Source organism: Labrus bergylta, chromosome 15, assembly GCF_963930695.1.
Source record: "Labrus bergylta chromosome 15, fLabBer1.1, whole genome shotgun sequence".
Classification (NCBI taxonomy): domain Eukaryota; kingdom Metazoa; phylum Chordata; class Actinopteri; order Labriformes; family Labridae; genus Labrus; species Labrus bergylta.
The window spans coordinates 10,086,282-10,108,017 of record NC_089209.1 but is presented as its reverse complement, the minus strand read 5'-3'; the positions used below and the strand labels follow the sequence as shown (position 1 = coordinate 10,108,017).

General features: G+C 38.6%; 2 protein-coding genes across 2 annotated transcripts; both read left to right on the top strand.

Annotated features, from left to right (window-relative positions):
• Window positions 1-1,375: 1,375 nt before the first annotated feature.
• LOC109989661 (serotriflin-like) lies at window positions 1,376-7,003 on the top strand. The gene is made up of 7 exons (XM_065964113.1): window positions 1,376-1,394; window positions 3,571-3,668; window positions 3,797-3,884; window positions 4,433-4,575; window positions 4,742-4,836; window positions 4,960-5,042; window positions 6,945-7,003. Exons 1-7 carry the CDS (start codon window positions 1,376-1,378, stop codon window positions 7,001-7,003), a joined length of 585 nt encoding a protein of 194 aa, XP_065820185.1.
• Window positions 7,004-11,924: 4,921 nt separating this feature from the next.
• On the top strand, window positions 11,925-14,232 carry LOC109989662 (cysteine-rich venom protein-like). Its single transcript, XM_020641512.3, has 6 exons — window positions 11,925-12,017; window positions 12,146-12,236; window positions 12,815-12,957; window positions 13,063-13,157; window positions 13,266-13,348; window positions 14,061-14,232. Exons 1-6 carry the CDS (start codon window positions 12,006-12,008, stop codon window positions 14,183-14,185), a joined length of 549 nt encoding a protein of 182 aa, XP_020497168.2. The 5' UTR covers window positions 11,925-12,005; the 3' UTR covers window positions 14,186-14,232.
• The last annotated feature ends 7,504 nt before the right edge of the window (window positions 14,233-21,736 follow it).

The window sequence follows — 21,736 nt, the reverse complement described above, 5'->3', positions numbered from 1 at the left end:
AAGGGCACAATGTTTGACTGCAAATAATTATTTATCGTAAAAATGTGTTGGGGTTGTATCAAGTCAACTTTGGTTATATTCTTTAATAATTATATTTAATTATTAATAATATAAATAAAAATATCATTAAACTATGTTTAATCTCGTTTGGGGCACCACCCTGTACTCAGGGAAATATAACCAAAATATCACTCAAATCAGTCTCAAATTAATTATTTAATTACTAATATTATTAATAATTAATAACTATATTTGATAAATTGAAGGCGTGAAATCCGTACACAAAGCCCTCGCACCCAGCTTATATCCCAATACAAATACACCAGTAATCACAAACAACTGCTCTCTTAAAATTATAACAGAATTTATTTAAACAAAGCAACATCAATCCGAAATCAATGAACTTAATCAAACAAATAATTATCATAAACTAATCTAAGCAAACAAACATTATCAAGCAATGCTTGTGGATGAGGTGTAAATGTGTGTGTGTGTGTGTGTGTGTGTGTGTGTGTGTGTGTGTTGTTGGTTCTCCGTCGCTCTCCGAGAAACTGAGATGCGTTCACTGGACAATCCGAGCTCTGAATTTAGAACACTGGCGGCCGCGGATTACCTGCGCGCCAAAATTTAAAACAAAAGAAGATGGTTGCAGAAAATAGGAGGTGAGCTTGTGTCTCCGAACACTTGAAGTCAGCGCGTGGAAAGAGAGAGAACACTGGAAGTATTGGAGCTTTGTAGCCTGGCCTGCTCCATGGGGGGTCTACCTCAGGTCCCCTCCAATGAGGAGAGAGAGGTTCCGGTCCCCCCTTATTTCACGTGTAGGTGTGAAGTATTGCAGGGGATTCTGGGATTAAGAGTCCTTTAGGTCTCTTTGTGATCCCAGTGAATAAATCAAATGAGGCTTCTCACAGAGATGCAGGCCCAAGTCCATTGTTTGCTGGTCATAAGCCTGCGTGGCCCAACAAATGTAAACAACTGAAGGATGAACGTAAAATATGAAGGGTATCAGTCAAGTCAGAGATCTAAATGTCCGATGGATTTTTTGATCTTCCGCTTTCGAGACGCCATACCTTTAGTCTCCTGCCTGTCAGGAAAGGCTCTGTTCATCTGTCTGTCTTACTGTGGTCTCTAGGTCCACCAAGACCCTGCCTCATTTCTGTCTGCCTAAAGGTCCTTTGCATTGCCTCTGCCTCCAGGAAGTCCACCTTAAGGGCCCTATACTCTGCCCCTGTCCTGGCTCCAGACCTTCCCCCTGATGGATACCACTCTTCCCCTATCCAGCTCCCGAGGCTGTTTAAAACTTAAACCCCAACTGTGCCACCAGATCACCAGAACATTTCACACCTTTGTAAATAAAATGTAATTTGTGCTGAACATGAATGTTCCAGTGGCGGGTAAGTGTTGAGGTAAGCTGCAATAGGTAGCTCTTGAAACATCTTTCAGGTGGATTGATGGACAACAGCCTCCTGCCAGACAGGATTCTCTGAAAATAATTGAGTTGATCATCTCTCAACCAAGGGGCGGATGTTTGATACCAGCTCCAGCAGTCATATGTTTATGTATCCTTGGGCAAGACACTTTACCCAAAATAAGTCCCACTGCTGTGTTAGAGGCGTGTGAACAGTATGAATGGATTAGTTAATACTAATGGACACTATGCATAGCAGCTTCTGCCGTCAGTGTCTAAAAGGGTAGGTGTGACCTGCATGAAGATGAAGTGAAAGGCCGTGGTAATTTCATTGTCTGAAAGCCCGTTAGCTCTGTAGGTGAACTGCATGGGGCCCAAGAGTGGATGAGAAATGGCTTTGAGGTAGGGTAGCAAACGGCACTCAAATAACATAATCACTAAGGTTCTGTACAAAGACTTTAATATTTACGTTTTTTGTTAAGTATATCATATTTTAATATTCAATATTTAAGGACAGTTTTACACAGCTGATCTGAAGTTAGTCAGGATTAATGATAGGACTGGCCCGGCTGCTTTACAGATGTTAAGTCTCTTCAAGAAACAAACCAAACCACAAAGGTAGCACTTTGAAGCACCATCTTGTTGATTATGATATGGAGAAAGTCAAGGCAAAGAGAGTGATGAGGGTGCAAGGCAGATAGAATGAAGGATCTCGAATGAGAGGGGAATAGTCAGGGGGCATCTAGTGGCCAGTTGAAGTATAATGCTTACCAATGTAAGGAAATGTGTGTAAAGCACCAGTAAGGGCTGAATGATATATTGTTTTGACATCGCAATAACGATGTGCACATGAAATAGTTGAATGGCAGGATGTGCGATGGCAATAATAAGACCTGAGACACATCATACTGCCACATTTCTGTTTTTTGATGCAAACAAAATTGCCAGTTTCTTGTTTTCCATGACTTATTGTCTCTTATCTGTTATCTGTTACAGAATTGACTGTGATGCATGCAGTCTGTGTGTCCCTTTTAAAATGTTAACAATCAATAGACGCTGCTGCCGTCAGCATGGCGTGGCTCGGCATGATGCTCACAGCAGTCGCTCATTTATGCTAGGTGGATTTAAAACGAGCGTATTTTGGCTATCAGCTGCATGTGTGAAGCAGATTGTTTTAGTTTAGTGGCACACCTGCAGCACATACGGTGGATTGTTGTGAATCACAGGCAACTTAAGGTGGTGAACTTTCACTTACTTGAAAGTTACTGTAGTGACCAATTTTAACAAACCCAATATTGTTGAGAGAAGTCACTTGAGGGATGAATGTGGAAGCTTTCGGACGCGTGCTTAGCTCGAAGAAATTAACACAGTCCATTGATGATGTGATTTGGATATTTCAATCCAGTTATTTTTAAACACTTCTTATCATTAAAGGAAAATATGACGAACCACTACGTCTATTAATAAAACAAACAAATCCGTGTTGGATGCGTTTAACTCCGGCAGGCTGACACGGTAAAAAACTGTTTGCCTCCATTCAGTCACCTGTCCCACCTCACCTGGAGCCTTGCTTTAACCACAGCATCCGCCCAGGCTACACATAGTGCCCAGTAGAAGGCCAACACACACAACCATAAGAAAAATAGCATGACACAAAACAAACACATCATTTGACTCCAACAGTTACTATCGCAGGGCTTGTTGTGATGAGTAAACATCTCTGAACATCTTGCAAGACAAAATGTGTTGCTCCATCAGTGCAATCTCTGCACATCTTTATCTTCTCTGTGTATGTGTCACCTGCTGGAAGAGGGCTTGACCAAATGTAAAAAAAAAAGGAAGAAGTAGTTTAGATTAGAAATACGAGGATGAATTAAAGACCCAAATAATAAAAGGTATGACACCTTTTTTTTTTTTTTAAATAGATGAATTTACATTAAATCACGCTGAATTGATCTGTTATAATTTCCTTTCCTAAGAAACCCCCAAAATATATCACACGAGGAAAGTCTCCTAATGTCAGATTTTTGCCGTAGTTTGGCTCTTATATTGTCAGATGATGGTGTCAAGGATGTTTTGCAGGTGTCACGTTGACTAAATGCTTTCTTCAGTTTGGTCGTTAAAATTTAGGATGTGATATTTTTGTTATTTTCTCAATTTAGATCCTGAGGTCACTGGCGAGGATCAGCAAGACATCCTGGACAAGCATAACGATCTAAGAAGGGCAGTTACCCCTACCACTAGCAACATGTTGAAAATGGTAACAACCGTTAAATGCTTTCTTGTTTAATAAATTCATTCAAAGCAGGATAACTGAGCACTTGTGTATTTTCTGATTTCTGATGTATATTTTGTGTTTGTGGCTGACCTGTCCTCTGCTCCCCACAGACCTGGAACAACGAAGCTGCAGAAAATGCTCAAGAGTGGGCAAAAACCTGCCCCATGGAACACAGCTCATACCTCTTCAGAAAGATCAGCAGTGAGTTCATCTAAACAGCTCTTACTCTCCAAAACAATATGTGTAATACCATCTGAAACATGTAATCTGGCACTAAACTCTCCACTGATAACAAGAGAAATCAAATTTAACAGATAACGCATGTCATTGCAGCGGGTTGAAATTAAATACAGAAAATAAATTATATTAGCTCATGTTAAAGATCACCAGACTGGTCCTTTGCGAGAAGAGTTAACATATGCCATCATTCAAAAAGCCAGCGTAGCTATACACAAATATACTCCAATGATTGCAAGTGCCAGAAATTGTTTTGCTTACTAATGATGTGATCGATGATTTCAAACATGTGATATATAAAATATATACTGTCTGAACGTGGAAAATCAATAAAAAATGGCTCACAAAAAAAAAATCACTATTGCTGAAAAGACAAGCAAAGGTTGAAAATGGAGGAATCAGGTTATTGATTTGGACTCTAGTGACAGAGTTTCTCAGGGTTTTTTCAGCTCAAGTATTTTGATTTCTAATGGACTGAAATGTCTCTCTGTCTTGTTGTTCAACTGTAGCTACCTACTGTGGAGAGAATCTGTTCATGTCCAGCCACAGGCTAGGCTGGAGCCAAGTTATCGATTCCTGGTACAGCGAGGTGAAAGACTGGGAATACGGAGTGGGATCAATCAACGATGGAGTGGTTGGACACTTCACACAGGTGATCTTATTAGATGTTGAATAGAGCTGTTGGTTCCTACAACCTTGCATACAAATGAGTCATCACTTGTTTTTCAAAATGATCTTACAAAACAGATCAAAACAAATTAAATAGTGCCACACATCAGTGCCAGGAGCAGATTTTGTAATTCAAGTCCTCTTCACAGGTTGTTTGGTACAAGTCTCATGAACTTGGCTGTGGTTTGGCCTACTGCCCAGACTCTAGATTTAAGTACTTCTACGTCTGCCACTACTGCCCAGCGTAAGCACATAACATGTTTATTCTCTTTTTCAGCCAGTTCACTTTCATTGAATATTTGGTCTGTACAAGACCTTGTGTTATCTATGTTTACTAATTGATGCTTTGGACTACAATATATTTCAGTGGAAACTACAATTTAGCTCGCCCTTACAAAAATGGAGACAGCTGTGCTGACTGCCCCGACAACTGTGACAACGGACTGTGCAGTAAGTAAAAGAGCTGCATCCATAAGTAGATAAATCAATTATTAAATTCAAGAAAAATTAATTCCCTACTGGTTGACAATCATTAAAGTCAGTTTTCCAGCGAATATGTTAACGTGCCACTTTCAGCTCCTTAAATGGAAGGATTTCTTCTTTTGGCTTTCTTAGTAAATAATGGGCATTGTGTTTTGGACTTTTGGTTGTACAATGGTCACATTTGACATTTAGAAATTTTACAGACCAAAAAACGTGATTTCAAAGTTGCTGTTCTACTGGCTTATACAGCATTGGAATTTTCTCGTCCGTTTTGACCTCACTGTTATTTCAAAGGAAGTCATTTTCACTTAAGCAATTTAAAAACAGCAATATTTTCATATTGGCAGAGAAAAACTTGAAAGCATTAAACATATTATTCATCTATATAAGCCACTAGCTAACCCCATCACAAACCTGGTGGTAGTTTTTACTGAAACCTTAGCATCATTTTTAGCTTCCAGCTGTTGGCTCTCTCTAGTTGTGTCTTTTTCTTTGATCTCTTAGTAATAAGTTCGTATGGAAACATATCTTTTAGATTGCAACCAACCAGCGTCTAGATAATCCTTAAAGAGAAGTTGTATGTGGGATTCTACTACTTTTTTTCCAGTAATGTTCAGTTTTGTTTTTTAATTACAAATGTAATGATTCCTTCATTTTTTTTTCTCTTCCAGCCAAACCATGCCCGTACAATGACAACTTTGGTAACTGTCCTGGATTTAGTTATAACTGTATGTTTAGTTTCTTTGTCAACTGGTGCCCTGCCACCTACAACTGCAAAAGTGGAGAAATTGTTTAAATTGCACGTTTTCATTTCCTCTGGCTAATCCAGTCTTTCAGAATGATTCAATATTGTGTCCTCATAATTTAATTCTTGGGGATGTTTGACTGGCCAGTAATCAGCAGAGAATAAAAAGGAAATTTACTTTGGCAAAGTATTTTATGCCCAAAACATCATCTGCAGAGCCAGGTGCCCTTTGACTTTTTGTAAGTTGCGAACACTCACAAAGAGGAAGGACAGGGTGGATTCAGCAAGAGTGGGGAGGTAAAAGTAATCAGATAGACTTCCCAGAGCTAGGCCAAGAAACAACCTTGCAGACCAAACCTGCTTGCTGCAAAACAAAAGAATAAACCTGACTTCCCGCATTAGCTAATGTGCTACATGAATTCCGAGACAAATATTGTAGTTGTTAATACGTAGTTCTAAATACTAGTATTATTTTAAGTTTATTTTTCTATAGCTTTCTTTCTGTGTGTAAACATAAGCCAGTGAGGTTGCAATATTCCAATTATTTTCAATAGGGGTGTGATGAGATCTGGGGCCTGTACTACGAAGCAGGATTTGGGTTTAGCGAGGTAACTTCAGTGTTAACCCTGGGTTCACTTCTTACCTGGCTATATCGCCACGGTAACTTATGCTGTACACCTAACCTGCTCCGGAGCAGATAAGATAAGAGATCAACCTGTGAAAATCTCAACCCACTGACCAATCAGAATTTTTGATTGTGGAGCTCCCAGAGCTGATCGAGAGGGGCGAGGACACTTCATGACTCACTGTCCTGTATGACTTTACATTATCTTTAAAGTTAATGATTTTTTTTTTTACTGATATCATACTTCATCAGATACTCAAAAAAACTACCGGAGCCTTTTAGTTGTGTTTTGAAGATGTAAAATGATGAATAGCTTACTTATGGCTTTGAATAACATGTTCGTATTAGTAATTTGAGTGTTATTGCATGGCCTTGTGGAACAGTCTTTACATTTCACTGCACATCTGTATGAGCATGTGACAAATAAAAATCTTGAATCTTGAAATCTTGAATATTAATGTTTATTTGTTCTGTTGTTTGTTCTGTTTGTTATCGTCAGAGCTGCAGCTGAAATATAACTTCTCAAACTGCCACATGAAAGAGTCAGACATCCAGTGAAGAGAAAAAACAGGAGTTATTATAGTCAGTTCTAAGGTGAACTAATGATGAGAAAAAAATATAATAAGCCGCAGTTTGCACAATAATACTCACCAATTTTTCTTCTATCTGTCCTTCCTGCATTTTTTCCTGGTACTCGTACCGTACTCTAGTACCGTCCACGTCCACTCTGGAAGTGGACTGCTATATGAGGTGGAAGTAGGAAGATATATTCTAATTTCTAGTTTGTAAAGTTGATATCCCTGACAGGGGGATAACATACACTGTTATTGAAATGATGTAGCTTTTTATATAATGGTCTGTTGTTTTTCAGAGTTTTAAAAGAACTATCTAAATAAAAAAACGAGTTCATTTTTATCAAACTGCTTGTTCTATTATTATACACATGGTTGAAAATACACAGACACTGTATTTCTATTTACTTTAGATACAAGTGCCAAACCTCAAAAATAATCAAAAATAAATATTACCTATCAAAATATTAAGACAAAACGAAATCCACAGATTTCAGAAGTTGGAATCTCAAAATGTTAAAGGTCACACATTATGCAAAATACACTTTACCATGTTTTTCCAACACTAATATGTGTCTCTAGCCTGTCTACTAACCCCTTAATTTATAGACAGGTGTAGAAAGGAGAGGTTCAAGTATAGTTTTGGAGTTGAGGAATGATTCAGACATTTACTGAGGAATTCATTTTATTTATGTCAATTACATTTTTTGTTTAGGTTCTATTTTTTTGTTAGTTGGTTGATTTAGTTCTCATTTCCTGTTTTATTTTATCACACACTCTGCTCGTGTTTCATCACTTACTGTCTTTGTGTGTTCTCTTTTCCTTGTGATGTGTGCCCTGCCCTTATTGTTCTCACCAGTGTCTGTTCCTTTCCTTCTGCCAGTTTGTTTCAACCACCTTGCTCCTTGTGGTTATTGTTTCATGGCTCCTCCTGTTTTCTCACCTGTTTTGTTGAATTTTTAGTTTGCCTTAAATTGGACATTTCATTACGGACTCTGTAAGTAGGTAAGCTTCTGTTTTGCCTCTTTGTTGCTTAATTATTATTTCCTAATTGTCTTAATGCTAACATGTTTCAGGGATTTTACATGTATTTTGAAAATATAAAAGTTTATAATGGCGTATCTGGGAAAATGATTAAAAGCCGATATCAGGAACAGGAACTACAAGTTCTAATGTTGGTCTGGTAGTTTCTCATCTAAAAGTGCTTAACTTGTTCAAAAATAATACCTATAGTACCACCATGTGGTCACTTATCAATGTTTTACATCTTCAAATATTTCTTAACATTTTACAAAGCAAATCAATATTTGTACATTGTGTTCCTTGAATTGTGTGCAGTGCTGAAACCGTATGGTCATTTCACAAGTCCATCACTCTACAATTTTTCAAAATAAGGAAAAAAGGAGCACTGATACTCCACAGTCCTTCCGAGTAGTGGCATGAGTGTTCCTGATGATGATGGACATGTGAAGGGTAATCAACCGAGCCTTTGTAGCTCTCACAGCACAAATAGCACAACCTCCTTTGTGCTATTTGGTGAGGACCTGAGGTTTAGTTACTACTTAGAGTCTTGGTTGATTGTCCCATAAGTTTCAGCATATACTGGTGGGGACCACCGACTGTAAATATTTACAGACGTAGCCTGAGTGACGTCACCCATCTGTTACTGAAGGGGGCTCTGGAGGCTCATTGGCAGCAGCAGCCATGCTGGAAATCATCTCTAGATGGATCTCTAAAACCCGCCTCAGCTCCAGCTCTCAGCCTGTCGTTACATTGACTGAAAGTTAGGCTGAGAGCTGGAGCTGAGGCGGGTTTTAAGCCTCTTGACAAACCGCTATTTTGGGCCCACCTGTCAATCAGGTCACCTACACGCCTTACTGGATAACAAGTATAGTCTGGCACTCTCAGCTAAGAGAGCTGGTCCTGCAGTGGAGCTGGGATGATTGTAGATGGTTGAGAGTAGAAGTAACATCAACAAACACAAACATGACCCTAACAGAGGTTACCAATGAGTTCTGGTGGTTTAGGAAGACGTGACGGACCATGTTAATTCCATTGTCTGCTCTGCAGGCTCTGCAGGGGAGCTCTGCATGGGGTCCAGTAAGAAATGGCTTTGAGGTAGGACAGCAAAAGGCGCTGAAATAAAATCAACGAAGAGGTCCTGGTGATGAAGTCTTTTTGATTCTTGTGTATTTAGGGATGGATTAGACAGCTGGTCAGAAGTGTTTCAGGACAAATAGAGGGACTGGCTTGATTGTACGAGGACTATGTATCTTTAAGAAATAGTGCCAGGTCTTTCCAAAAACAAATGGAGTAGTCAGCCAGTGTAAAAAAAAAAAGTACCACCCACCCAGAAAAAAACATTGAGAGAGAGAGAGAGAGAGAGAGAGAGAGAGAGAGAGAGAGAGAGAGAGAGAGCCACCCTGGGGTTAGGCTTTAATGCCCTCAGAGCAACAGGCCCAGGTGTTTTTAAATTGGACCAATCGACTACTGTAGGAATCAGAGAGACAGAATCAATTAGTTATAGCCTGGTATTCAGCCAAGACAGTGACCGTCACAGTAAGCAATCTTCAGTATCCTGCCTTAGAGAGAACTTTCCACACATGCTCAGGGGATGTTGGTTCTCTTTGGATGTACCTACATATGTGAACAAACAGCCCTCAGTGATGGAGTTTCACAAATCTAGATACAGATCCTCTCTCACTGATGATCACCTGTCAGCTGTCCTTCGCATGTCCACCTCAAACATTGAATCTGACTTCAGGGCACGTGTTCAAGCCCAACACAGACTAGATTTCTAACACACAACAAGAACAAATTGTGTTATAAAGTTGGTATTTTCACAATGCCTGTTTTTATATTGACCAGAATTATGTTTAGACTTTTGGTCCATCCCTCCAAAGTAGTCCCAGTCTCCCATGTGGCTCATTAAGGGCCCAGGGGAATTATCCGATTCCACATGAAGTTTGGTTTCCAGCTAGAAGAGACCTGCGCGACAAAACGTTGTTCGACTTGTGCTCAAAGGGCATAACTATAGCAGCTCATAAATGGTTGATGTCTTGCCATGGAAGAGGAATTTGCTTTAACTTAATCATACAAGGCTTCAAACTGCCTTCATCTTTTCAAGGCTGATTTGAGTCCATGTCTGAACATATCAGCATGCCAATATTCAGAATCTGTTAGTTTTCATCAAAACATTGACCATTTCCTGTCCTGAGATTGGGAGGAATCATACATGCAAAGCTCAATGACTTGCATCCGAAGCTGTTGCCATGCCCATGCATTGTTCACCATGAAAAGGGAAGTTGTTTTTCAACACCTTAAAATCCTTCTACACTCACCAAATGACCCAGACATGAGCATACTGGAAAATTTAGAGGTTTGATATGGGTTTTGTCAAAAGACATGACAAGATGGTTTAATAGCGCCCCCTACATTTCAACAATTTCTAGAATAAACCGCTGCAGCACATTGAACCTAGGATTATGAAAGTTAATAGGAATATGTTCCTTACCTAGACCTCCAAAAAGCCTCTTAGAGCCCTGTTTTTTAACAGGCAATCCACCGCTTTTAATTTTAAAGAAATGGGTAAAATTATTCATAGGAGTTATTTATATATTGTTTATCTGGGCCTGATTCCTACTGACTTAATTTAAAAGAAGGATAGATATCTACCTTTTCAGAATCCTGATATTTACTTCTTGTTGTAAAACGGCCATCACAAAGAATTAGATTAAAAGTGAATAACGCTGGTGATGCATTGGTTGGGCATTATAGAGGAAATATATTCCATGGTAGACTTAAAAACATGAGCAACGTTGGGAAAAATGGACTGAATATCAAAAAGGATGGATTGTGACAGGAAAAGAATGCATGAAACAAAGTTTCTCTTGTGGAGACAGGTTTATAGTCACATTCCTTATGAAATATTGAAATTAAACAATTACATTAATTTATCATGCAAATCAGCATATTTCAGAATTCTTTACTTAATCTAGACAGAGTGAAGAGATGTACATTTGTACATACTTCTTCTTAGTATACGGTCAACATATTTTTGTAGTATGTTTTATTTATTTTGTTCCACCTCATGTCAAACAAATGTGGGTAAAAAACATCTTTGATCATGCAGACAATGTCATTTTTCACGTTATGTATAAAAGACAATCTGCCGCTGGAAATCTTTGCCCATTTAAAAAAACGTGTTAGTGACGACTAGTGAGGTGGAAGCATTTTCATATCTTATCGATGCTTCAGGAGTTCGTGTAAAGTTTTAATTATCAAAGTTTAATTAAGACACCATGTTGTGTTTGAAAACTTTCTCCCATATCCTTGCCAAAAATGTACTGTTTACAAAGTAAACACAGACCATACCACATCAAGGATGTTTTGCAGGTGCCACGTTGACTAAATGCTTTCTTCAGTTTGGTCGTTAAAATTTAGGATGCCTTTAAGTTTGTGTGTTTAATTGTCACGTGTTCGTGTAGTCCTGTATATATTAATCACTCCTTTGGCTCTAGGAGACAATCCTGGTTTAAACCATGTACACTTCAAGCTTCCTGTGTGCCTTCAGCCTCCTGGCTGCTCTGCAGCTACCTGGCTCTATGGCGGATAATCAAGTACCGGTAAGTGATACACAATCAATTGTTATAGGATATATGTGTGTATATTCCTTGTTTTGTCCTAAAATGTTTTCTAAATGTTCATCTTTGTAATGAGGTTCTTAATAATGTTCAATAACTTAACCATTATTTTCATTGTCATCCCTGAAACTAAATCAAAAGACGGGTGAGTGTTATCAGTGTTGTAAATGTTACACATACACTCATCTTAAAGATTAAATATAATCATACTTATTCAAACTTTGCAAACTGTGATATTTTTGTTATTTTCTCAATTTAGATCCTGGGGTCACTGGCGAGGATCAGCAAGAGATCCTGGACAAGCATAACGATCTAAGAAGGGCAGTTACCCCTACCGCTAGCAACATGTTGAAAATGGTAACAACCGTTAAATGCTTTCTTGTTTAATAAATTAATTCAAAGCAGGATAACTGAGCACTTGTGTATTTTCTGGTTTCCGATGTATATTTTGTGTTTGTGGCTGACCTGTCCTCTGCTCCCCACAGACCTGGAACAACGAAGCTGCCGTCACTGCTCAAAAGTGGGCCAAAACCTGCCCCATGCAACACAGCTCATACCTCTTCAGAAAGATCGATGGTAACTTAATCTAAACTGCTTTTATACTCTACAAAACAAGCACATAGAAAAAAGAAGTGTGTTAATTGACAACCTTAATAAGCGTTTCATTCCTGTCAGAGCGTTATATCATCTCAAACAAGTCATCTGACTCTGAACTCTATATTCATACCTTTACTAATTAAATGAAATAGAGAAAACAAAGTAAATACAAATAAAGGCATCATAAATGACACGTTATGTTTCAATAAAATACATCTAAAAAAAGTCATTTAGGTTTGGTCAAGATGACCAGGCGCGTCCTTTGCAAATGTTGAATTATGCCCTAATTTTAACTGGTTGGATGTGGTGCTTACTGAAAGGTTATTGTAATAACACTTTAATACAACACTGATCAAGTGTGGTTTGTAATCTGAAAACATCATCAGTCTTTCACAAAAAACGAATTAAATGCTGATTAGAGGTAACACCATGTGGAAGATGCTTTACACTGCAGGTTATTGATTTGGACTCTAGTGACAGAGTGTCTCAGGGTTCAACTCAAGTATTTTGATTTCTAATGGACTGAAATGTCTCTCTGTCTTGTTGTTAAACTGTAGCTACCTCTTGTGGAGAGAATCTGTTCATGTCCAGCCACAATCTAACCTGGAGCAAAGTCATCGATTCCTGGTACAGCGAGGTGAAAGACTGGGAATTCGGATCTGGAGCGATCAATGATGGAGTGGTTGGACACTTTACACAGGTGATCTTATTAGATCTTAGAAGGTTCCTACAACCTTGTATACAAATGAGTCATCACTTGTTTTTTTTAAATGATCTTACGAAACAATTCTTGTTCTCTGCACAGGTTGTTTGGTACAAGTCTCATGAACTTGGCTGTGGTTTGGCCTACTGTCCAGACTCTAGATTTAAGTACTTCTACGTCTGCCACTACTGCCCAGCGTAAGTACGAGTGATGTTTTTTTCTGTTTGTCAGTTGAATCACTTTCATTAAATACAAGACCTTGTGTTATCTATGTTCACTATTTGATGCTTTGGACTATATTTCAGTGGAAACTACGATTTAGCTCGCCCCTACAAGACTGGAAAAAGCTGCGCAGAATGCCCCGACAACTGTGACAACGGACTGTGCAGTAAGTAAAAGAGCTGCATCCATAAGTAGATAAATCAATTAGTAAATCCAAGAAAAATTTATCCCCTACTAGTAATTATTTAAGTCCTTTTTCCAGCAAATATGTTAACATTTGCCTTTCAGATCATTAAATGGAAAGATTTTCTTCTTGTCTTTGTAATTTGTCCAGTGAATAGAGTTTTTGGTTTGGACTATTGGTTTTAAAAAAGTCACATTTGACTTTTAGACAGGCTAATTTCCTTTTACCTTATGCAGCACTGGAGTGTATGTGTGCATTTTTTTTTTTAATGACAATGTCTGATGATAGTTTGGAATTTGTTAACAAATCTTTGCATCCCCCTTTGGAGTAAATGATTAGGGACTGTGTGTTGTCCTCGTCATATCTTTCATTGTTCATTGCATCATAGGTTATTTTTCATGTTGCAAAAGAAGAAGATTAAGATTTTGATCTATCTAAAGGCAAAAAAGAAAAACTTTCATCTGCTTTGTCAGTCACTTCTGTTTGCAGTTTCATCAGTCTGACCTGTCAGTCATTACTGTTAGCGGTTATCTTTGAAATTGAAACCAACCAGCTGGGTCATAATTGCCTCTAGAACATCTTCAATCAGAAGTTGTAGGTCTATGTGGGATGTCATTACCTCTTTGAGTCATGTTTTATCTTCTTTGCTGATAATAAATGTACTGATTCCCTCCTTTTTCTCTATCTCTTCCAGCCAATCCATGTCCACACAATGACAGGTTTGTGAACTGTCATATGTTCAAAGTGTATTGTGAGGTGTTCAATGTTGTTAAAGAGTACTGTGGTGCCACGTGCAAGTGCAAAACTGAGATTGTTTAAATTGCACGTCTTCATGTCATCTGGCGCATCCAGTCTGTTTCAATAAATTTCAGCATGATTAGATATTGTGTCCTCATGATTGAATACTTCAGGGTGTTTGACTGTCCAGTCATCAGTAGATGACAAAAAGGAAATTTACTTTGGCATGGCCATTTGACTTTTTGTGAGGTGCACACTCACAAAGAGGAAGAACAGGGTGGATTCAGGAAGCGAGTATGGAGGGAAAATTAATCTGATGGACTTCCCAAAGCTATGCCAAGATAAAACCTCACTTTGAGACCAATCCTGCTTGCTGTGGCTTAAAAAAGACCAAAGAGTATATGCCTGATTTCCTGCATTATTTCATTACTGGTACATATATAGTTAGATTCTGTGAGATATACCAATGACAAAAGCTATTTAATTTAATCATGTGACACTGCTAATATTGACAGGTAAATGACAGCAGGGCTTCCAGTGATATCAGTGCTGATTCAACTAAAAGATAAAAATGTATTTCCTATTAGAAGACACTTGGGCTGTTGATGCCAACACATTAAATGGATGTGATTAATCCAGAGACCCTAATGCAATAATTATCTTTAACGCAAATTAATCACACGACTTTTCAGGCTTCATATGCAAACTAACACGGATCCTAATTTACTCTAAACCTTCAAAAAACATTGAACTGATGACAACATACCATGATGCAGACAGAAAGAGAGACCTGCGCTCATTTCACAGAGCAGCATAATGATCGTAATAGTCACAATGAACTGAAACGATGATGTGACTTAATTTGATTGTGAAGCCTCCGAAGCCACGACCGTCAACAGTTCTGTGGACCTTCAGGGAAATATAAGAACTGCACTGCAGACTCAGTTCTCTTCATACACTGACACAATATCAGCATCATCGACACACAGATCCCCATTTTGAAGCCTCTGTCCCCTCACCACGCTGTGGCATCATAAACTCCCAGGTCACATCTCCCAATCAAGTCGTTCACATCATGAGTAGACGTGGATTGTGAATTATAATGGGACTTCAAATGGCTTTATCAGTCACTCAACTGTTAATGCAGCGATGGACTGCCATGTCTTTTCGACACTGCATGAAGTGAAAGCACACCTTGTAAACGTAATAAAAACAACATTTAGCCATTTGGCAACACTCATGTGTGAGACCTGAAATAGATCAATTATCACCACTTCTGATTTGAGTGAAGATTTCAGGCATGATAAAGCAGTGGACAGGAGACAAGAGATATACAGACAAGCTACTTAAAACTTAAAAAAAAACTTTTTAAAATACAGAGAGCAAACAACATCAGACTACAATAGTATGATCAATGTTTAACAAGAAATGGTAGTGCAATTAAATTAGATCTTTATACTGAAAAAATAAATAAAAACACTTACGGTACATGAAGCATTCGTTATTTAAATGATCATGTTTTTTATTGTTGCAAGCAAGGAAACTAATTACGAGGCTACTTATCATACCGGCGTCGGCCCTCAATGAGTAAATATTATATTATAGTAATATATTTGTAAATATTAGTTTAACTTAAGTCACTGCACTTTGTACATAGGTTATTATCTTGTCTTACTTGGTACTTATTTATTATTTTATTGCTTATTTTATTATATCTATTCTACTTTATTTTTACATCTTGAATTATTTCTATATTTTCTACTGCTGTTTTTTGTTTAAGCGCAATGGTAACAAATGTCCCTGGGAATTTCTGATTCTGATGAGCAGTGGGATGTTTTTATTCATATCAGACAGCGACAGTTTTCGTCAGACTTTATGCTTTTACTCTCTCTGCTCCTTTAGGAAAGATATCCTCCTACTAACCAACATCTGAGGCTGAGAGAGTGTGCCTCTCCTCAGGGGTCAACTACAAATGTTCTGGATGCTCAGCAGGCTCCTGGTTCAAATAGGGTGGTGTTTGTATGAGTTAGGCTCATGCAGGGTAGCACAGATGGATCTACAGGCTCAGCTGTTAGGACTTTATCAAGGCAGGATCTGCTGAGGTGTTTTGTTTTTCTGGTACGAGCCAGAGTTTCCCCTCTGCACTCAGTCAAACGTGTTTCCATCTTGACTCATAAAGTAATCTACTCTAAGTACAACATTACATTTCCTATTGCCACACTGTCACACGCAGGGCTATTGTGTTGGAATTTGCGCCCTTTGATGTGATTAAAAAACGTATTTCATTGAAAATAAACACTTGGGCTGAATTTCTCAAATCTTGTCCGCTGGCCAAAAGGGCCTAGCTCTCCATAACACAACACGAAGGAGTCGAACAAGTTTCTGCTCCGTCACTGACATATCTGTGAGGTTAACTTAAGAGACACAGAAGAGCCCCACCTGAAGCGAGCAGACAGAGGAGCTCGAAGAAGACTTTTCTATCTATAGAGGGGAGAGACGGGAATGAGTTGTTTTTCTCTGCCAATGAGTAGAGCGATAGCAGAGCTCCTCTGGCGTGGTCTGACTCGATAAGCCTGGCTGTGCCATCCTGTGGGGCTTATCATCTCCACCAGTAAGCCTCAACAGTTGGTCCCAGGGTCAGAAAATGTTTATGACTTATGGCGTCAGTTGGTCTCCCTGAAGTGTAGATTGTGTAATTCAAGAAAAAAATAACAATATTTGCATTTTCAGCATTTCTTCAGGTGTTTAGTTTAATGTAACTAATAGAGTCTCTTGAGCTATAATTAGCCTATGCTATAAAGTTATCTCATCAAAAGCTATTGAGGCTGAGATCGATCAGAAAAGACACATTAACACTCACTGCAGCTCTGCAACACAAATACAGAAAACTAAAGAGAGAGAGAAGTAAGTTGTCAGAAACATACATAAAAAAACAGTTTCATCAGACAGGAAGACACTTGTGAGATCAGTACCATCAGTCTGTCCAGACTGAAGACAGCTCATTTAGTCTACGCTGTTATCTCCACACATCAGTCCCCTTTGGATTAGAAACAGGATGCTGAGAAAAAAAAAAAGCTTCACTTCGTCTTAAACCTACCAAGACGCAGAAATTTGATTTACTTTGGTCAAATGACTTTAAAACCAAGATGAAATACTCTGTGACACTTGGTGAACTTTAATCTGCCTGCAGGTCTACAGAGTACCAGGACCAATCAGAACTCTTGTGCTGAATCAACCTACACCAAATGCACACACTTAATAGCAAATTGTGCAAATACAAAAATCTGAAATTCTGTTATGTTAAAATATTTTCATGGACTTCAGGAGAGCGAACAGTCAGGGGGTGAGGAAGGACTATCTCAGATTTGTCATGTTTTGTGTTCAGTCTAACAGAGCTCACCACAAGTTGCTAGCAAAGTTGTTTTCTATCATGTAGGTATGTGTCAGCAATATAACCTCCAAACGAGTTTTATGAACCCCTGATTGTCTGAAACCTTCAGGTTACACCTGTTTGCCCTTTAGTGCTCATTTAAGCATCACAACTGCCCCAAATGACGCTTAATGCTAGGAACGCACAACTGAGTGGCCAGTGATCTGCTTCGTCATTGAACTGCTGCAGTTCACATCATTGTGGTGTCAACACAAGCAGCATTTCAGGGGCAAGCGATGCTGTAAAGCTACTGCTGCCAGTCATCCTCTTTGAGTCTTCCATTTATAATTGCCATAAAAAACATCAATGTTTCAAATATTTCACTCTACATATTACCGGTATTAACATTTAGTTCAGACAGAAATCTGAAATGGAGACAGGCATATAAAGTTGATAAAATACAGGTTTAGAGATTGAAACTGTAGTAAAAGGTTTATTAAAGCTAGTATTGCATTAGTAAGTCTACCAAGATATTATTTTCGAAAGAGTTTTTTGCCAATATTAAAATGCTCCTTGCAGTAAAGCATGCAAGACTCATATTCCCTAGATTTTCTGCACTGCAGTAGATATTTTCACATACACAACAAATTTAAAGGAAATAGGTTTTGGGACAGACACTTACTGTGGTAAAAGGTATAAGGCCCCATACAGCCTCCACTATACTGGAGTGTCATGTGTGGGAAGTGAACTCCCGGCTAAGAGCTACAGAAACATTCAGACTTCCAGCTAATGAAAGAGGACCAGTAAAGTTGTGAGCTTCCTTCCTTTCATTGAGTGCTTTGAGATGCAACTTGACAACCTCTTCAGCTTTCATCAGAAACTTGCAAGACCACTCTCAAATCAAAGCAGACTAACAACAGATCTCCTCTGTGAGACTTCCAAGCTCTGGCTGATCACTCTGATTGATAAAGACCTGAAGTATGGAGGACTATAGGCATGGCAATCACTGATATTAATCAGTATATCGAAGCTGGTTCTATAACAATCACATAACTCCCTATATTGTCTTGAGGAACTCATAACTAATGAACTGGATACACAATAAGGGGTTTAATGTGCCCTTTACTTCCTCCAGTGCCTGGACTAAAGTAATTGTTTCACAAGCGAACAGGATTTCTACGAGTTCAACCAGTGGCCAAACACTAAGCTCTCCCAGCATACCGGGCTTAATAAAACAGTTCTGCTTCATGTCAGCCATTAGCAGACCGTTGTTGTTTCTTCTCGGAGCCACTGCCTGTTGGATTCCTTTCCTCACCTAATCACCCTCAAGCAAATGTACATTGAACAAACATTTAGAAAGGGGTCCCAAGCCAGCAGCAGAGGAAATGGTTAAAGTGGGTGTAGGCGTATTCCAAACACAATGCAACGCAAAACACTCATTTACACACAACAACCCGTAAAAGAAAGAAAATCAAGAGCCAGAATGGACGAAGGAACACAAGGTATAGTTTGAAGACGCTCAAAATATATTTGTGGTTTAGGATGATAATGATGATAATGATGTTCAACAAAGTAAACAAAACATGGTTCAACAACTGATAGACTCATTACTTAACCACGCTGAAAAGAAAACCGCTCTCATAATTAATTGTTGCTTGTAATATACTTTCAAATACAACATTCCCCTGTGTGAGTGCCGTAGTTAAGTTTAGTAGTAGCAGCTTTATTAATATTCAAAACATCAGAAACAGGGTTTCAATCATCTTTCAGTGACGATTGTCAGTACCAGCTTTTATAAATGATAAGAAGTATTTTATTTTGACGAGCATGTCTGCGTTAATCTTTACTTACTAGCGTCGACAAGTCTTTCAAACGTTGATACTTTTTGATACCCATTGTTTTCAAATGATTTAATCGCTGTTGTTTTAATGATCAATGGCATTGAAACATATAGAAACTGCAGATCTTTCATATCTATAACCAAAAGCTGCCGCAAGCCAAAGACAACACTGTTGAAATTGCATAAATACGTTGGCATCATTTGTCTGCATTTTTTGTTGATAACAAACCAGAAATGACCCGATATTTGGCACTAGAGTATCATATCTAAGTATACTATAGTACCGTGACAACCCGAACTCTTCAATAAAGATATGTATGTCCAAAGATGGATGTTTAAATAAATATAATGAGTCAATACAAACATAGATGGAGTTACGATCTCCAAATACATTTAAACTTTTAAACCACCGACAGTTCAAAGTGTCAACAGAGGACAACAGAGGTATTTACTGCGTGCAAACACAGAAACAATTTTGCTAAAATGATTATTTGCTTCATGCACAGACACTAAACCATCCAGACAGACGAAAAACACCACAGCAACAAACAGTCCGCAGCACGTTCCGGCAGTGTTCAAACATGAAAAAAAGACAGGTATACTCTCTGTACTGAAAAGAAGACGAGACAAAATATTCTGCATTCAATCTAAAACTGTCAAAAACGTATGTGGACAACAGCAGGTGATGAGTGTGACGGTACCAAAGAGTTCTTAATTGTATTATGTTGAAGCAGAGGCCCCAGTGATATTCAATTTTTATTGCTTGGGCTTCTATGTCTTTATTAATAAGATGCTGGATAGAATCAGAAACAGATGAGAGAGTGGGGAGTGACATGCAGGAAAAGGATAATAGCCTCCATACATGGGGCGCGCATCATAAGTGCTAGGCTATCCCGCACCTCGTCCTAAAGACATTTAGATGGACTTTTCTCAGCATGGTAATCATTTTTTTAAGTTTATAGATAGCTCTTGTTGTTGTCATATTATTTAAGCCATATTCACATGATTGCAGAGAGGCTGCTTCTATTGGGACTTACTTGAAAACATTTGGTGGATGGAGTACAAGCCTTTATATTGTGAGATTTATTTTTAAATCCTACAGCGTCCTGACCACTCCAAACAGGCTACAATAACTTGGACTAGGTTATGACCAAACAAGAACAGAAAAGAGATTGAAACACAAATAGTGATGAATCAGTGCTTAGTTATTGTCAGAGTTCTTTTTGACATGTTTGCTGTTGTACTGCAGGTTCTTTATCCCTAAAGAGTCCTGTACTGTCGTTGCCTGCACAGGATTTTTTTTTAACTGTAATCGTTTTAATAGTTTTAAGTAAGGTTGGGGGGCAATGGTACTATTTCCACTTTGATAGAGGATGCAGAATAGATTGATTCAGTCTATTTTTTCAACATAGTGCAACTTCAAGGTGACCACATATTCAACTGGTTTATTTCTGCTCAGAAACTATGACTCCTCATGTGTTCTAAGAGCCACCTTTCTTCTTTCTTTCTTTTTTTTTACAAAGCTTGTCTACTCTCCCCATGGAAAGTTTCCTGTCAAGTTTTATAAGGCATACTTCGTAAGATATGGATCTATTTGAAATTCTTGAAAATGCTGCCTGGGAAATGTGCATGAACCATGCATGCATCCTGGTGTATTATCACAAAGGAGAGGCTGAACGCCCTGACAGTAATTGCATGAGAGCACGTTATTTCTTCCCCAAACTTTGCTCTCACTGCACTTCTTTGGCTACTTTTTTTCCAACCTTGACCATAATAATAAATAAGCCCCAAGGGTCTTTACATCTGCTTATCGCTCCTGCCACAGTAATCTGACACAGACATTCGCCGGGCCTTACATTTTACACAGAAGAAGGGGAGGACATTCCTTTTTCTCATCCTGGTAAATCTGTTAGCCATTAGCCGGTGTCAGACAGATGCAGGGACCAAATCCATAAGCTTCACTCAGGAATGGCTTGGTCATGCAAGGGTCAATCACACACGGGTTATTATTTTAGAGTCAGACGATACATTCCTGCTACGGCAGTTATGTGACGTGAGAGAAGATAGCTTTATAGCTCCTCTTGGAAATTAGTTCAAGGAAGAGTTGTAACAGCAATTTGAAAATCCATTAAGAAATGTTTGTAAGTCCTTACTAATTCTTTCAGATTCACTTAAGTTGGTTTCATCAGTAAAACTAATGAAATGTCTTTGATAGCGAGGACTTAATCACATGTTGGGACCATAAACTGTCTATAAAGATTGAAGAAACCTAACCCAACCTGTGGGATCTTTGCTGTATTATCAGTAAGTTAAATGTGTGCTTTGGTAAGCAGAACGGGCATTGCCTTGATTCAAACGACCAGCTCCCTTCTGCGTGTGTCTTGGTCCCAAATTACGTCAGTAGTGCATTATGTTAACACCT

Coding starts and splice junctions, on each gene's coding strand:
- LOC109989661 (XM_065964113.1), top strand. Junction 4,576..4,741: donor TGGTTGGACACTTCACACAG/GTGATCTTATTA, acceptor TCCTCTTCACAG/GTTGTTTGGTACAAGTCTCA. Junction 4,837..4,959: donor GTCTGCCACTACTGCCCAGC/GTAAGCACATAA, acceptor AATATATTTCAG/TGGAAACTACAATTTAGCTC.
- LOC109989662 (XM_020641512.3), top strand. Junction 12,237..12,814: donor CCTCTTCAGAAAGATCGATG/GTAACTTAATCT, acceptor GTTAAACTGTAG/CTACCTCTTGTGGAGAGAAT. Junction 13,349..14,060: donor CTGTGACAACGGACTGTGCA/GTAAGTAAAAGA, acceptor TATCTCTTCCAG/CCAATCCATGTCCACACAAT.